At 43.3% G+C, this 18,443-nt stretch overlaps 1 protein-coding gene across 1 annotated transcript in view; it reads right to left on the reverse strand.

Annotated features, from left to right (window-relative positions):
- The window catches only part of eif2ak3 (eukaryotic translation initiation factor 2-alpha kinase 3), a 53,460-nt gene that overhangs the window by 15,484 nt on the left and 19,533 nt on the right, over positions 1-18,443 (reverse strand). The window contains exons 3-7 of the mRNA XM_033642796.2: positions 2,791-2,985; positions 2,524-2,654; positions 1,042-1,303; positions 759-924; positions 484-609 (exon numbers count right to left, since the gene is read on the reverse strand). Coding sequence (XP_033498687.1) covers positions 484-609; positions 759-924; positions 1,042-1,303; positions 2,524-2,654; positions 2,791-2,985 — 880 coding nt within the window. The remainder of the gene's footprint in view (positions 1-483; positions 610-758; positions 925-1,041; positions 1,304-2,523; positions 2,655-2,790; positions 2,986-18,443) is intronic.

Consider the following 18,443-nt stretch of genomic DNA (forward strand, 5'->3'; position numbering starts at 1 on the left):
TCTGTCTCCAGATTACACTCTGCTGCTGAGACTCTGGTGCTCTGATCTGAACTGTGTATTCCAACAGCACCATGAATTTACAAACGGTCCAGTTTGTGCGAGAGTGTGCTCTGGTGCTCAGAGTGGCTGTTTACGAACGCATCCCGCATCATAAATGTCTGTTACTATACTGAAAAGACCTTAGTTGACTTATGTTTGTCATAAATGTTTAAATGTTATTATCATTACTATTTTTACAGTAGATTTCGGGCAAAGAACTGCTTCTGTGTTTCAGACTCTGGACAAGCTTGGACAGAATCCACATGGGTTCATGTTGAGTCGAATCTGATCACAGCTGTAATTCCCAGTGCTGCGGTGCTGAAGAAAAACAAGTACTGCGATGCTGTCACAATTTTGGCAACAACTTGGTACCGAAGCATCAGTTCTCGTGACATCAGTAGTAATAAGACACAGCACTTGATGACTGAGGAGGTGTGGACTTACGGACTAGAGGCTTCCATTTGACCGTTGGCAGTGGAATGATGTCCTTCTCCGATCCGATAGCTTTGGAAGGGAACTTTTCACTGATCCTCACTGAGGACTGGAGGTAGAGCTGTCCCTGGAACATCCCTGATAACAAAGTGCACAGGAGTTACACATGCATAAGATACACTCATATACGACTGGAGAGGGTTTGTGCTGAAAGAAAAGTCACAGAAAGACCAAATAACGTGACTGAATGTCAGGAATGAGAACATCCATGCAGTGTATGAGTTTACCGAGGTAAACACTGGATTCCTCTTCTCCTCTGTTCTGCTTGGATTCGTCGTCGTCATCCTCTTCATCGGTTTCCGACTGGTTGCTGTAGGCATTGTCGTCAAACAAGGTGATCGGCGTGACTTTGCCCCCGCCCACCAGCCAAGCCGAAGCGATGGGAGTGCAGAACTACACAACACAGGTGGCACAGAATGAGATGACACACTGCACCGAACTGAATTCACACCAATAAACCACCACATGACGCTAACTCTTCTTCTTCTCTGACAGGTTGTAATGTCTCACCTGACGCTCCCACACCAGCTGCCCGTCAGGCTCCGTACTGAAGGCCATGACCTTCCAGTCAGGGACAGACACTTTGATGACGAGGTCCAGGTTCTGGTTCTGATTGTTCTCTGTGTGCTCTCGATCTTTGGGTTCATCAACGATGACCCGCTGACTCTCCCTCCAGGGCTCACCACCAGCAAATTCTCCCTCCAGGAAGTTGATCCCAGACTGTGTCTCTGGAATGAGCTTCAGCTCAAAGGTGCCGACGCTGAAGTTCCACCTGGTGTCAAGAGTCATAATAAACACATTAAAACTAGAATCACCATCCATCCATGTCTCTGAAAACATGGACACCTCACACACAGCTTGCCCCCGACAGATAAAAAATAGCTACAAAGACAGGATCGTCACCAGGTACAGAAATGATCACTTAGGTTGAGGCTGTTGTCGGTATTCTCTATTCATATTTTTGTATTTGTTGTAAACACAGGCTAATATTGGTTCTCAGGTATTAAGATGTGCAGTGGTGTAAATGTGTGATTGATCAATGGTGGGGAGAGTGTGTTTATGTCACCGTTTGATTAGTGATGGATTGTTTAGTTTGGGATAGACAAGCATGCTGCCTCTTCCTACTCGTTTTTGGACAATTAATGTTAATTTATGTTTCGACTACATATTCTTTTTTTTTTTTTTTTTTTAATATTCAAAATAAATAAATCAAGTCAAAAGATTTACAAAATCAGCACAACCACAATCATCATGTTTTCTGAGGTCACAGTGACCTTAATCTTTGACCTTCGACCACAACATTCTAATCTGTTTATTTCTGAGTCCAAGTGACTTGTTGAGATATCGTGTTCACAAGAATGAGTTGGACGCAAGGTCAGTGACATTTCACCCTCTAATATCTAATCAGGTCACTGTCAAGTCCAAGTGAATGTTTGTGCCAAAATTGAAGAAATTCCTTCATGGCGTTCTTGAGATATCACATTTACAAGAACAGGACGGACGGACGGACACATACTGCCTCCAGCTATGGCTTAAAAATACTGTAACTGTAATTGTGTAACTGATGATCAAAATCAGGGTCAACCTCGAGATAAAACAGTAATTGTTGATTATCTTGTTTAGTAAATGAATAATTAATCACTGCACTGCTTTATAAATATGCTCATTACTAATATAAACAACACAATATTTATTTAACGCGAGCCTGCTGAGAGACAGATGGTGCGACACTGAGAAACAAGATTATGATACAAGATTCATGTTCAGAAAAATACATTAAATCCAAAGTATCTGTCAGTGTGGTAAATCTACAGAGGGAAGAAATAAACGTCAGTGATGGCTGACAGGTTAACTGACTTTATTTAAAACCACTGACAGAAAGTCAATCGACTGCCTGCGACCGTCTCTGGAAACCACCCAGATACAGTCGCTGCCTCCTGACCGACTCTGACTGACTCTGATGGATTGACTGACTGATTGAATAAAACTCACTTCTCCATCCCTGATCGAGGCCTGATGGCTCGCACGGTCTTCTGAGTCCTCTGCAGCAGGAGCACGTCTTCGGCCTCCAGCTCCTCTTCCCCCCAGCGACTGCAGCCCACCGCAGAGCAGATGTACCGAAGCTGAGACGGACGACATGAAGGGAAATCAGAAGCAGAAATCAGAACATTACAGAGACTACTTTAACTCAAAAAAAAAAAAAAGATGTAATTCTTGAAATGTGTCGACATCCTACAAGCTTTGAGTGATGTCACTGACCTTGCCGCTGTAGGCACCCAGGCCGTAGGTAGTGAGAGATTTGCCCCCGACCAGGACGGTGTCCTCCCCGATCCGGTAAGACGAATCCAGCAGGGACTCCACGCTGAAAGGCACTGCCTCCATACTCTCCCTGTCCCGGTTCCATTGGAACAAGGCACCATCCAGTGAAGGGATGACCATCTTATTGCCAAACACCTGCAGGAACAGACAGGTCGTTGTTTTAAGTATCAGTGTTGACTGGTAACGGGCCAAAACAAGTCGATATAAACGAGTCAGAAAGGCAAATATTCCGCCAGAAGAAAGTGATCTGGTCATTTCTCATTCAACACAAAACAACATCAAGCTCACACTAGAGGCCGATGCTGTTGTGTTACGTGTCACACCTCTTTTGATTCTGTGATGTCATCATGCTGTCTAAAATCACACACTGGAGCGACACGATGCAGTCGTTGTTTGTTTCTGTGTAAAAATGCAAAGGTAGTGTAAAGACGGGATTCGTAGCAGCTGTATAGCACCATCTCTGAAGAAAAAGGGCTTTTCTTTATCAGACCACGGAACAGACAAGAATTAGCTACTAGCCACCCCACGCTCCCTCCGCCTCACTCCCCGCCACTGTGGACGCAGCAGCTCAAAGACAGATCTTTAGTTGGCGGCTCAAATTCCGCCATGGCAAATCTCCACCAGGCTGGTGTCTAGCGTCAGCACCAGGTCTAACCTGTGTAACAGCAGCAACAGAAAGTTTGCTGAACTGGGGTTTGATCTGGGTGGATTCGTGTTGCTGCGACTGCTAACTAAGGATCAGGCTACGGAGCTGCTGCCCGCTCTCCACCCAGTGAGGTGGTCTGTAGCGGCTGGTGGTGAGGCAGAGGACACACTGTGGTTCCAGGCTCTAGCTAACGTTAGCTAAATAAACGTGAACTTGAAGCCACAGCTGTGAGCTAGAATGTTTGCTAGAAAAGCAACTTTCTCTGCAGGATTCTCCTCCACTGAATCAGAATTTAACTGAAGGGACGTGCACGCTCATCTGCATCTACAACAGCCAATAGGAATGTCCTCTCTCTGAAATGACCTGTGATTGGACAGAGTCTCCCGTCATGGGCTGGATTTTTAAAGCCTGAAAACTGAGCCAAAAGGAGGCGTCTAGTTTTCTCTCAGGACACTTGATTTACAATATGCTCAGAGGTTATTGGGATTTTTTCAATAATGATGCCAAAATAAAACTGCCTACTCCAGCTTTAATGTTATGTTAGCTTTTCTACTAGTTAACCTTGATGTACCTGTAGCCTGCAGTCCATTAACGTTAGCCAACGTTTGCTTACTCGCGGGCCAAGAACTGCAACACAGGTGATTCTGTGTCACACCTGGACTTCTTCGACTTAAGTTTTCTGAACAAGCCTGACACACAGAACAGTCAGTGAGGTCTTCTTTGCCGTTCCTGCTGAAGCGGCATGATTTCATTACGACACTCTGCTCCACTTCCACTCAGATAACTGCTGAACAAAACTGTTCTTGGCAACAGACCTGATCCTGGATTTATTACTTGCGTCTGATGCAATGGCTTTTAACACACATCAGAGCTCCTGGAGTATCTTTTACAGTTTGAAAAGTGGTTTTCAGCTCAGACAGACAATCGTTCAAACACAAAAACACTCACCCACACAGACAACACTGGCCGACACACACCCACCCACACAGCGGCAGCTTCAGCCCCCACACACTTGGACTCGATCCACCAGCTCGGGACCATTACACAACTAAGAGCCCAAGTAATTAACCTGGATCTTCAGAGAAGTGTGCAGCTGAGGATGATGTGTGTGTTTCTGACTGCAGGGGGGCAGTGAGGATGACATCATCGCACAAACCTGAGCCTAATCCTGATTTAACCCTCGCAGCTTTGGCTCATCAGGAGGTGGAAGAGAGGATGATTGTTTGCCTCAGTCGTTATAAAACACAGGCGCACATCAGAAATCAGTTCATCTGCACGTCCAAGTTGTGACTCAGTCTTTTAACAAACTGTTCAGTGACATAACGACAGGATTTGGACCAATCAGCAGTTCACCGTCTTGTTACTGGACTCTTCCAAAAAGAGACGGACACATCAGGTACTGCTGGTGTCGAACCTGTGACCTGTCAATCATCTTGCCTCTGACATCATCCCTGATTAAAATAGGTCAGTTTCTTTGTGTTGGATTAAAAATGCCAGGAGGCAGAAACGTGTGGCAGAATGATTTACTAGAGAGCAGAGCCGGGAGCAGAGGTGATGTCATCTTTTCAGAGGGGGGCGGTTTGGAGACAAGATGAGGATAAATTTAGCAAGTGAAAGGAGGCGGGGTTAACAATCTGACCATCACATCACACCATGCTGGTTTGGCTGGGGGGGTGTAAAGAGGTTTAGCGCAGAGGGGAACTTCTCAGGGCTGTGGATGAGTCATCCTGCTCCTGATGCCTTAATCTGTGTCTCTGATCCAGCAGAGTGTCCAACACTGTGGATCTGTCCTCTCAGCTGCTCGTCCTGTCCAAGTCCACCACGTCCACGGACACACACACACACTCATGGTGTCACTGCACTGAGATCTGCATCATGTACAAAACTTTGAATCAGCTAATAGTGAAACTGAGGAACACAAACAGAAGTTGTCAGAAGTCACAACTGGAGGCTGAACTATTCAAACCTCTCTCCAAACATAGCTCAGCATCACCATCACATTAGCTCTTTAAAATCAGGCAGGGATGTCTGGGAAATGATCGACTGTTTCTCTATTGAACACCATCAAATCTCAGCACAGTTAGAATGAGTCTGTTCAAGTGTTTGTGGTGTGTGCGATGACATACTGTGACATATTGTGACAGCTCTTGAATCATAAAGCAGTCTGTTTATATAGAAGTCATCGAGGCAGACATTTCAGTTCAGTGACAAGACGAGTCTGAAATGACTCAAGTTATCTAAAGCTAATTCTGAAGGACTTTTTCAATATCATCCCTCTGCAGAAAAGGAGAGCCACTGTTAGATGTGTGCATGTGCGAGTTTCAGAGGGGCAAATCACAGTCTGGATCAGCGGGGTTTGATGGAGGCTGTTTAGGAGCTCAGAGTCATATTTTTCCCCGGGGTTTCTTGCCCCTGTCCTCCGTACGGGCAGACTTCCTCCTCCGGATCATCCGTATTAGCACTAATCCAAGTCAAAGTATCAACAGACGGCAACATCTTTAATCAACTTTTTAAAGTAGAAATAGACAAGTTTTTAGCCAGAAACAAATATCTATAGTATGATCCATCAACTGTTTGATCATCTAAATAAAGAACATGTTTCCTTGTGGTGGTCCTCCTGAAATTATATGTGGTGAAAGTTACTATATTCTGTAATGATTCATGATTAAGGAGCTGATTAAGGAGTGAACAATCTTAAATTTATACGTAGCAATCTCCATCCATACAACATACAAGGGTCTGAAACTTGTGCGTGTAGGTGGGTGTTTCTCGACTTATGGCCACTGAAGGTCTTTAGTAAAACGCCTCTTCTAAAATATATAAACTTTCATTGTCCTCTGTGATATTATTCAACATGGAGAAATCTGAATGAAAGATTTTGCTGTTAATTCTACATTTGTCTTTAAATATACATCAATCGGATTGCGTTATTTATTTTATTTTTTTGCACTGACTTTAAATCATGACTCCATCCACACTGCATACGTACAGATCTAATGCTGAACTCTTTGCTGAAAGTTTGGTTTTGATGAGGGGTAATTCCTACGATCGACCTCAGTGTCACAGATTTTACGACTTTTGGCATCAGACCAGCAGAAGATCATCTGAGATGTTTTTACTTCACAACTAGACCTTGATATTCAGCACTCAGATCATGGCGCGAACAAAAAGCTGCCTGCTACTGCTCAGAAAATGTTTTCATTATTGTTATTATATGGAAATCCGCTGCTCTGCTAATTGGAATAAAGTTATTTAAAAATTCATTCATAAACCCTCCTTTGATTATATGAAAAAAAAAAAAAAAAAAAAGATCAAAGGAAATTAAAGACATCCTTTGATGAGATGAGTGTGAAATCATGAACAACCCTCCCACATGTCTTTGTTTTGTTTGTTTGCATAAATCGGTCTTTGTTTACCCTCCCGACACTTCCTTGAAAACAAAAGGAAAAAAAAGAACAAATCAAAACAGAGCAGGGGTTCAGATTTTGAATTTTTAAAATTTTGGAGAATAATAAAATAAAAAATTCAAAAGAGGCTATCAGTTAAAAAAATACTGTAAATGAAGAATCTCGTTTAATCTGGACAGACAGTCTCAAAATTTATAAGAGGGGCCTCCGCAATGCCAGAGCAAACTATTACTCAGCATTAATAGAAGAAAACAAGAACAACCCCAGGTTTCTTTTCAGCACTGTAGCCAGGCTGACTGAGAGTCAAAGCTCTATTGAGCCTTGTATTCCTTTAGCCCTTAGCAGTAATGATTTTATGAGCTTTTTTAATGACAAAATTCTAACTATTAGAGGCAAAATTCATGACCTCCTGTCCTCAGATAGTACCTATCTAACCTCAAACACAGCTGTAAGACCTAATATATATTTAGATTGCTTCTCCCCAATTTCTCTTCAAGAATTGACCACAGTGATTTCTTCATCTAAATCATCAACGTGTCTCTTAGACCCCATCCCAACTAGGCTACTTAAGGAGGTCTTTCCTTTAGTTAACACTCATATATTAGATATGATCAATATATCCCTATTAACAGGCTATGTACCACAGTCTTTTAAGGTAGCTGTAATTAAACCTCTACTAAAAAAGCCCACCCTGGATCCAGAGGTGTTAGCCAACTATAGACCAATATCTAATCTTCCCTTTATGTCAAAGATCCTTGAGAAAGTAGTCGCAGACCAGCTGTGTGATTTTCTCCAGGATAATAATTTATTTGAGGAATTTCAGTCAGGATTTAGAGTGCATCATAGCACTGAGACAGCACTAGTTAAAATTACAAATGACCTTCTGATTGCTTCAGACAAAGGACTCGTCTCTGTTCTTGTTTTATTAGATCTTAGTGCGGCGTTTGACACAATTGACCATCAAATTCTACTGCAGAGACTGGATCACTTAATTGGCCTAAAAGGTTCTGCACTAAGCTGGTTTAAATCTTATTTATCTGATCGTTTTCAGTTTGTTGACGTTCATAATGAATCATCCTTACTAAAGTTTGTTTTGGAGTTCTGCAAGGTTCTGTGCTCGGACCAATCCTATTTACTCTATATATGCTTCCTTTAGGTAACATCATTAGAAATCACTCTATAAATTTCGATTGTTATGCGGATGATACACAGTTGTATTTATCTATGAAGCCAGAAGAAAGTAATCAATTAACTAAACTCCATAACTGCCTTAAAGACATAAAAACCTGGATGAGCACCAATTTCCTGATGTTAAATTCAGACAAAACTGAAGTTATTGTTCTTGGCCCCAAACAACTCAGAGACTCTTTATCTGATGACATAGTTTCTCTAGATGGCATTGCTCTGGCCTCTAGCACTACCGTAAGAAACCTTGGAGTAATATTTGATCAAGATTTGTCTTTTAATTCTCATTTAAAACAAACCTCACGGACTGCATTTTTTCATCTGCGTAATATTGTGAAAATTAGGCCTATCCTGACCCGAAAAAGATGCAGAAAAATTGGTCCGTGCTTTTGTTACCTCAAGGCTGGATTACTGTAACTCTCTATTATCAGGTAGCTCTAGTAAGTCCTTAAAAACTCTCCAGCTAATTCAGAATGCAGCAGCACGTGTACTAACAGGAACTAAGAAACGAGATCATATTTCTCCTGTTTTAGCTTCTCTGCACTGGCTCCCTGTAAAATCCAGAATTGAATTTAAAATCCTACTGTTAACTTATAAAGCTCTAAATGGTCAAGCTCCGTCATATCTTAGAGAGCTCATAGTGCCATATTATCCCACCAGAACACTGCGCTCTGAGAACGCAGGGTTACTCGTGGTCCCTAAAGTCTCCAAAAGTAGATCAGGAGCCAGAGCCTTCAGCTATCAGGCTCCTCTCCTGTGGAATCATCTTCCTGTTACGGTCCGGGAGGCAGACACCGTCTCCACATTTAAGACTAGACTTAAGACTTTCCTCTTTGATAAAGCTTATAGTTAGGGCTGGCTCAGGCTTGCCCTGTACCAGCCCCTAGTTAGGCTGACTTAGGCCTAGTCTGCCGGAGGACCCCCCTATAATACACCGGGCACCTTCTCTCACTGCATGTCACTAACTCGGCTTCTTCTCCGGAGCCTTTGTGCTCCACTGTCTCTCAGATTAACTCATATCACAGCGGTGCCTGGACAGCGTGACGTGTGTGGTTGTGCTGCTGCCGTGGTCCTGCCAGATGCCTCCTGCTGCTGCTGCCATCATTAGTCATTAGTCATACTTCTACTGTTATTATACACATATGACTATTGTCACACATGTATACTGCCAGATATTAATACATACTTTCAACATATTGTACCACAGTAGCCAGAACTATAACTATAATATTATTACTTTCAGTAATGTTGTTGTAAGCTACTGTTATTACCTGCATCTCTCTCTCTCTCTCTGTCTCTCTCTCTCTCTGTCTCTCTCTCTCTCTCTCTGTCTCTCTCTCTCTCTCTGAAAAACTGAACTGAACTGAACTGAACTTCCAAAGCTTATTCATTTTTCACGAGCTATAACTCAGACTCATTCATGTCGCACCCTTGGATCTTTTTCTGAATGTGACTTCTTCTAACAAAAACATCCACGATCACTCTGAGACCGTTCAGTTATCTGGAGGTGTTTATGTGTCGACTGCATCGCTCTGTAAAGGTCAGACTGTAGATCCACAGATGTGTTTCTGTAGCAGTGACACTGTGTGTGTGTACGACACTACGAGGGTTAGTCTTTATTTGTTTTTAAAGTATACTTCCCACGGTTTATTTTAATGGAGGCAATCGTCCAAAGGAGCCGCAGCACTTGATGATGATTTGATATCACTAATCATGTCATCATGTTCCACCCTTGGGAGATGCAGGGACGTAGTTTCAGAGGGAGTGGAGTGGGGGGGGTCGGACGCTGGTGCTGCAGACGCTCCAACGATCCTGTCAAACAGAGTCAGCGCTCACCCGCCGCTAATGTGCCACTGTTGGCCCACAAGGCTACTGCTTCACTTACAGGCGGCAGACACAGAGAGAGACAGAGGAACAGGGAGAGACCAAATAACACCGCGGGTTTAAGGAGAACAAAACATAACACAAAACTACAAATTTAACGCCTCCGCCCACCAGTCCAGTGTCTCTGACAGTCTCCATCCATGTCAGTGAAAACATGGATGCTTCACACACAGAAGATCTATACAATCAGCACAGTTTCAAGATTAGAGTCACCAATTCAGTATCTGACCAAATGTCTCCCCTTCTGTTCCTGAGATATGACGTTAAAACATGATGATGTCACAGTCAAGCTGACCTTTGACCTTTTGACCTTCATTATTTTATCCTGTTAGACATTTATGTCAAGTTTGGTTAGAATTAGTGTCTGAATTCTTGAGTTATGACCAAAAACATGAGGTGAAGCCCCCGTGACCTTGACTTCTGACCAACAAAATCTAATTGGTTCTTTGTTGAGTCCAAGAGGATGTTTGTGCCAAATGTGAAGAAATTCCCTCAAGGCATTTTTGAGATATTGGGTTCATCAGAATAAGACAGATGCAAGGTCACAGTGGCCTTAAACTTTGGCCAACAACAAAAAAAAAAAAATCTAATCAGTTCATCATTAAGTCCAATTGGACGTTTGTGCCAAATTTGAGGAAATTCCCTCAAGTCGTTCTTGAGATATCATATTCATGAGAATGAGAGGGACAAGGTCACAGTGACCCTAACATTTGACTTATGTCCACGATATTCTAACTGGTTCACCATTGAGTCCAAGTGGATGTTTGTGCCAAATTTGAAAAGAAAAAGAAAGAAAAAATCCCTTAAGGTGTGCTTTAGATATTGCGTTCACGAGAATAAGATGGACCCCAGGTCACAGTGACATTTACCTACAACCACCAAATTCTAATCAGTTCATCCTTGAGCTGAAGTGGCAGTTTGTGCCAAATTTTAAGATACACCCTCAAGGCATTCTTGAGATGTCACATTTACTAGAATGAAAGGGGCGCAAGGTTACACTGACCTTGAACTTTGACCACCAAAATCTTGTCAGTTCATCGATGTGTCCAAGTGGACATCTGTGCCAAAATTTGAAGAAATTCCCCCAAGGGGTGCTTGAGATGTCGAGCTCATTTGAATAAGATGGATGCAGGGTCAGTGACCTTGATGTCTGACTTATGACCACCAAATTCTATGTGGTTCATTGTCATGTCCATGTGGATGTTTGTGCCATATTTCAAGAAATTCCCACAAAGCGTTCTTGAGATATCGTGTTCATGAAGAATGGGACAGAGGAAGAGAGGGACGGACTGCCGGCCACAGCTGTCGCCGGCGTTGAGCCATAAAAACACGATCAAAATAAAATCAGAGCGTCCAGAAGAACGATTGACTTCCTGCCAAAAATATCGCCCATCTGGCCTTTTTTCATTTCCTTCGCCACGCTGGAAGAATTATTGCTCGTCACATTAGTCACAGAACGGCAATCAATGGTTCGTCAGTGTGTAGTGATCAATCATATTCTCTCATCGTTTATTCATTCATTCACACACGGCGTCGGACAAGGTATGAGAGTGTGAGAGTGTGTATCAGAGTGTGTGTATTGTCTGTTGTGTGATGACATCACCTCTGGTCTGACGCATTACCTCACCTCCCCTAATCACCCAGCCGCCCCCCTCTTCTTCATCCCTTTAACCCCCCCTAGCATGACTCACTCCACCGCCCCACCCCCTCTAACTCGCCCGGAGCGACTCCCGGCGTTTTGAAGTGATGGCTTCTTTTTCTGCAGACAACGCTGTTTGTGGTTCTGCTGTCCCTCATTTCACTACAGAAGAGACACACACAAACACACACTCCGCAGGATGCAGCAGGTGACTGGCTGTTTCCTCCCCAGCGTGTCGAGGCCAGCCAATGGCACGGCAGCAGACCCCCCCCAGCCTCTAATCACCGAGCAGACTGGCGTCTCAGGGACCCGGCGTGCACCAATGAAACCGTTGCTAAGGCGCTGAGGAGGCGTGGGGGGAGCTAGTGGCAGCCACCCCCCCTCCTCCACACACACACACACACACACACACACAGCAGACAGGCATTCCAGGTTACGAAGGCCAACGAGGGCAGAGCGAGGAATAAAAGTTACATAAAGTACATGAGCATAACACACACACACACACACACAGGCACACAGACACAGACACACAGACACACACAGACACACACTCTGGGGACCATAACAGGTGACGTCACAGCGAGTCGCCGGGTTCACAGCTGACAGGCATCTCTCCTCGTTCCGCTCCGTCAGCCAAATGAAAGCCAACAGGTGAAGACACAGAGACAGAGGGAGTCAGCCTCCTCCGTCACCACGGCAGCATGCCGCAGGATGACAGGAGGACGTTACATGTGTGTCTGTCTGTCGGTGGGTTTCTTGACACGTCCTCGTGAAGTCTCGCACACTGAACACAGATGTAAAGGCGAGGAAAACAATGCGGCGTCCTCAGAGAGGCTGTACGGCAGCTGTGACACACACACACACACTTTGGTGCTGTTTTTCTGCTGTTTTTCTCCGACTTTTACTGGTTACATTTTCTAGGAAAAACTTTTTTCCTGCACAAATAAACTAGAACAAAATTTAAATCTGCACAACAATAACTGATAAATCATATTTTTTAAATTAATTTCTTACTGCATATGTTTACCTGTTACACAGCTTGTTGTGGGTTACCTGTTGGGTACCTGACCCGGTGCAGGACTCCAGTCTGATTTCTCTTCAGTATAACAGAATTGGAAGACGCTCAGCTTGTGGAGCTCAAAGCGCCAAAAAAATACATTTGAACATCAATGCCTCTTTACAGAAATCATTACTCGTTTACTCGCGATAATCCATAGACCTTGTTGTGAACAGTTTCATGTAGGAACTATTTTCTCTCTACCAAACTATACCCGCAGAAAGAGGTGTGCATCTACTCATGGACGAGAGGCTCATGTTCTTTACAGTGTGAGACGTAAACATTAACGGAGTCCTCTTCAGCTGAGCTGTAGCGTTAGCTAGCTCAGTGGTGCTTTCACTTTTACTGAGTCACTGTCCAGATCTTGTTTTCACTGAATCATGTGACATTTTACATCACCACCTGTTGTCATGAGGCAGATGTGTGCAGAAGCATGTGTCTGTGTCAGATGCATAAATGTGTGTATGCCAAAAAACCATGTGTACCTCTTTTCCTACACATGACCTGGGGTGCGTCCCAAGTCTCTTATTTTATACTGCTAACTCCTGACTCCTGACTTGAACCGGAAGTCGTTTGAGGTCCGCCATCTTTAAGGTCGTCTCATGTCTCTTATTCCTGCCAGTAAGGAGTTAGCGTTAGGAGTTAGGAGGGATCTGTTAGGTGCGATGAGTAAGGTAACACGAGAGGTTCCTAACAGGAAGTCTTTTTCAGCTTGAGGCCATGACGTATAAATACCCGACCCCTTTATCTGGCTCATTTGAATGAGATGGCGGAGAAACAGCGCAAGTGTACCCGTTACCCGTTAAACGCGGTAATTCACATGCCTACGTGACTACAAAGAGTAACGTTGATGATATTTCCTGCAAGACTGTCATGTTGTAATTAAGTTTATTTCATTCACAACCCGTTGCGTTGTTCAGCGGACTGTCTGTGATGTGTGGCTGTTAAATGTGCAGCTGCTCATGTCCAGATATAACACCACGCACACACACATACACACACACGTACACAAACACATTTGCCCATCATTAGGCTAATTGTCCTGCATGTCATGTGACTGGAATGTTTAATAGCTTGTAGGTAATATTAATTAATATTATTACTTTCATTAATGTTGTTGTAAGCTACTGTCATTACTCTCTCTCTGTCTCTCTCTCTCTCTCTCTCTCTCTCTCTCTCTCTCTCTCTCTCTCTCCCTCTCTGTCTCTCTCTCTGTCTCATTGTGTCATATGGATTACTGTTAATTTATTATGTTGATCTGTTCTGTTCGACATCTATTGCACGTCTGTCCGTCCTGGAAGAGGGATCCCTCCTCAGTTGCTCTTCCTGAGGTTTCTACCGTTTTTTTCCCCGTTAAAGGGTTTTTTGGGGAGTTTTTCCTGATCAGCTGTGAGGGTCATAAGGACAGAGGGATGTCGTATGCTGTAAAGCCCTGTGAGGCAAATTGTGATTTGTGATATTGGGCTTTATAAATAAAATTGATTGATTGAGGCAGACTGACAGGTTTGATATGTCTTATTCACTCAGCAGCTGACTTGTTGAATGATGGCGAGTGGATTTAATAATAGTGACAATAATGATGATGATAATAATAATGATAATGATGCTCATCACAGTGACAGTGGCAGGGCTACAGACCGTTCTTTAATTGCAACAAACTTTGGCAAATGACTCAATAACAATGGTAATACATGCAAAACTGTGTGACCAAAGTCATGACGGCGCTGGCCGCTGGCTCCGTTATGCAGCAGATCCAGCTGTGCCACCCATAGGTGCCGCCGTCATCAGAAAAAGGACGCTTTACGTGACACTTCAGAGAAAGGCCATCTCATGTCTCAAATCAGCAGTCCTCGCTCCTCACTCCTAACTCCTGACTCCTTAAATGTTTTCCTAAGTGGGAGGGACTAAACAGTTAGGTAAGGTGGCTAGGTTAGGTGGTTAGAAGTAATTTTAAGGGACTTGGGACGTACCCCTGATATTTTAAAGGAGGCAGGGCTACCTGTAGTTCACCAGGTAGACTGTGCATCACATATAAGCTGCTAAGTTGTTGCAGCGGCACAGGTTTGATTTCAACCTCTGACCCTTTGCTGCGCCTCACTCCCCTTCTCTCTGACCCGTTTCCTGTCATTCTCCAGCTGAGCTATGATAAAGGCAAAAAGCCAGAAAAAATAATCTAAAAAAAAAAAACCAAACAAACATAAAGACTGTGTGGAGCTCTCACAGACGTCACACCAGGCATACACACAGGTTCAGCTGTGGGTGATGTGATGAGGAGAAGAATTAATATAAGTTTGTTATTTGGTTGTTAGTCAGTGTCACGGACTGTGTGATTATTGTTGCAGGCTGCACAGCGTTTTGTGTCAATCAAAGGCGCATTTATAAAGTTTATTTCAAATGATTCATGAAGCATGAATTTCATTGTTTTAATTTAGATTCATCTTCCTGTTAATGAGCCTTTCATTTTATCCTGTGAGCTCTTTGTAAAGTCAGTTTCAACATGAGTTTAATATGAATGAATCACTGATCGTCCTTCTGATCTTTAATAATTACAGCCCCTTTTACACTGCCAGGTTTTCGGCGAATGTTGGGCCGTTTTGCCGGCAAGCTGCGAGCGTTTAGACACACAGAGCCGGATTGGCGAGTTGATCCGAGGTGCCCAATTTTCCTCCTCGTAGGGTAGACATATTGGTGGAACCCTTTCAGTTTAAACAGACCGAGGCGGCCTTCTGCAACGGGAGGGGCTGTTGATGACTTGTGGGAGGAGCTGTTGATGACTTGTGGGAGGGGCTGTTGATGACTTGTGGGAGGAGCTGTTGATGACGCCGCACGTGCGAGCCACTGGCGGTGGATAAACAGGAAACAGCTGATAGCAGGAATTAGCGAGCAGCTAGTAGCAAGAGGGAAACACAAACCTGACAGACACTGTAAAGATGAGCAACTGGGGAGACAAGGAATTGCGCGCCCTCCTTGTCCTCGCAAACGAAGAGGCCATTTACCGAGATTTTACCACCATGATGATGATAGTTGACAGAAATGTGATCAATCAGGGGTTTGGACCCTACGACTATCTGCAGCCCTGCGTCATTACAGCCACATTGGAGACTCTCTCTGAGGTGACACTTTCTGTGAAACTGCACGTTCTTCACTGTGTTTCTCACTGACAGGTGTAGTTAGAGGAGGAGGGGCACAGGTATCGATGTGCAAAGGACGTTTCTACATTTATTTAACTGTGGTGTGGAAATGAAGCTCGTGCAGGTGCATCCAGCGCCACAGTCAATTATAAAAACAGAATCAGGCGCGGCTTTATAACTCTGATGTGATGTGATGAACATACATATTTCTGTCTGTGTGCGTACACAAAGATTTTGTCATGAATCTACACAATGTTTACGCCTCTGGCCATCAGGCTGTCACATCAGCTCTCCTATAGAACTGTAAAGATGAGGGAAACGAAGTCAAACTAACAGTAGCAGTAAACAAACTGACACTGGGGGGAAACACTTTGAAAACAGCCTAATTTTTTTGGCTCGACGAAACTGATTTTTTTAGTTAATGAAGTGATAAATAATCCAGTCGCCGACTTTGATCAGAGCGTAGAGAATCGTGTTATTCCTCCACTGACAGCGTGAAAACTGAGATATCTTGTAATTCAGTATAGTGGTGCAACTTTATATTCAAGGTCAAATTTACATTCTGATGCATCCAGCGGAGAAGCCTTACTGCGCTCACACACTCTCTGTGAATTAACTCTCAGTGCTCAGAGGAACCTTTAGGGGTTCTCCGCAGTCTAACCTCCGAGGAGCCCAGACAAAAAAAAAAAGAAGTTCTCAAACACGAGCCGCTGAAAAGCCTGAAGATGTGTTTGAGTCCCAGCCGACAGTGCAGCAGCTGATTCCAGTGATTAGTTCCCTCCTTCTAATTGCAGGGTTGCTAATCAGTGAACTTCACTGCTGTCGTGTTTGGCGAGGATGAAAACACGCAGGATGAATGGAACATACTTAAGAACCAATTCACCCTCTTATATGGGAGGTTCTTACACACTCCTGTGAATGAGATGCTTCGACAGAGAGAAACACTGAAGCTGCCAAATCTGGATCCTTGATGCTCAGCTGAGACGGCTCATTATCTGCTCTCATCTTATACATTTCATTATTTTTCTTTGAGCTTTCAGTGCTGATTACATTTTTATCTTATTTGTGCTTCCAAGCAGTGACCTGTTGATCAAACAGTGTGGGCTGACTTTTTATCAGTGTTACTCAACATTAAAAGAGTCACAATTCATTTTTGATTTAAAGATTTTTTTTTTCAGCAATGAGAGTTCTGATACATAATCCTCAGTAATGTGGATTTAATGACTAAATGTGTTAAGGCACATATTCAGACAGGTAGAACTGTCTGTTTAAGTTTAGAAAATCACATCATTTTACTGTAACAGTGTTTCATTTAAACCCAGGAAGTGTTGATCCGTACAGATCAACCGATCTTTGGTTTTATGCTCCGACAGCTGTCACAGGGCTTCTACAGTTCAAGTTGAATTTAAGAATTTTTCAATGCAATTCAGGATTAAATTTAAGATCAATTTAACAACAACAAAAATAAAGAGCAAAAGAAAAACATGAACCAACATAAACATGAGTTATGGAGGTTCAGGGACAATTCTGGACAAATGAACAGAAGTGTAAAATACGTGGTGTTTGTTCGTGATTTTTCGTCACTTACACACTTCCCCTTCAAGGCGGGAATTTCACGCTGTTAAACCGCCTCGCCGTTCTGCATAAAAAGTACGATTGCGGAATGGGGAGGACAGATTTGTCTTGACTCAGAGTCAGGACGGAGGCAGTAACAGCGCCATAATGATGTCTGTATAGACAAGAAGGGACGAGTGTTGCGTTTTGACAATGCACTACCCACCACAGTGGTTTTAAAAGGGAGTTATCAGCAGTTAGCAGCTAACTCAAAGAAGAACAGCAGCTGTTAGCAGTTAGCAGCTAACTCAAACAATGAGGTCCAGGAACTCCTTACCCTCTGAGCAGAGGACGAGATCAGCCGCCATATAACAGGGACACTAAATGATTGTTACTGACATGTGATGTCATTGTTATTGTTTATAAAGAGCTGCTGACACGTATGTTATATGTCACACTAGAGGCTGACGCTGCTGGGTTACATGTCACACCTCTTCTGATTCTGTTATGTCATCATGCTGTCTGACATCACACTCTGAAGCCACATGATGCCGCCATCATTTGTTTCTGGGTAAAAAATGCAATGTAAGCATAAAGGTGGGACTTTGTAGTGGCTCTCTAGCGCCATCTCTGTCTGTAAAGGGCTTTCCACTGCCCTCATCAGATCAGATTTTGGTAAAATAGCAAATTTTGGTTGAACTTTCACCTCCTCCTGTCGTCCAGGGTTCAGTGACAACTGAGGCGACAATGGATTCTCCGCTCTGAATATCACAGCCTGAAATAATTCATAAGTGTTTTTTGTTTGCTGTGCGGATCTGCATGATGTTAATGCAACAGGCACTTGGTAAATTATTTCTAAAAAACATGTTATGAATAATTTTGAGATTTTACGATGCAACATCAGAAAAGAAATCATTCATAAAATCCTACTTTTCCATGTCTCAGCATTTTTAACTTTAAAAAGATTGATTAAAGACATTTAATACAAATGAAGGCCTTATTTTCATGAATGAATTCAGTGCCCTCTGAGACTTTTTAAGGATCTGTGAGAACCCTGTGTCATTTATGTGTTAAATTCTTCTTTAGA

The sequence above is a fragment of the Epinephelus lanceolatus genome, chromosome 15 (genome assembly GCF_041903045.1).
Source record: "Epinephelus lanceolatus isolate andai-2023 chromosome 15, ASM4190304v1, whole genome shotgun sequence".
NCBI classification, from domain to species: domain Eukaryota; kingdom Metazoa; phylum Chordata; class Actinopteri; order Perciformes; family Serranidae; genus Epinephelus; species Epinephelus lanceolatus.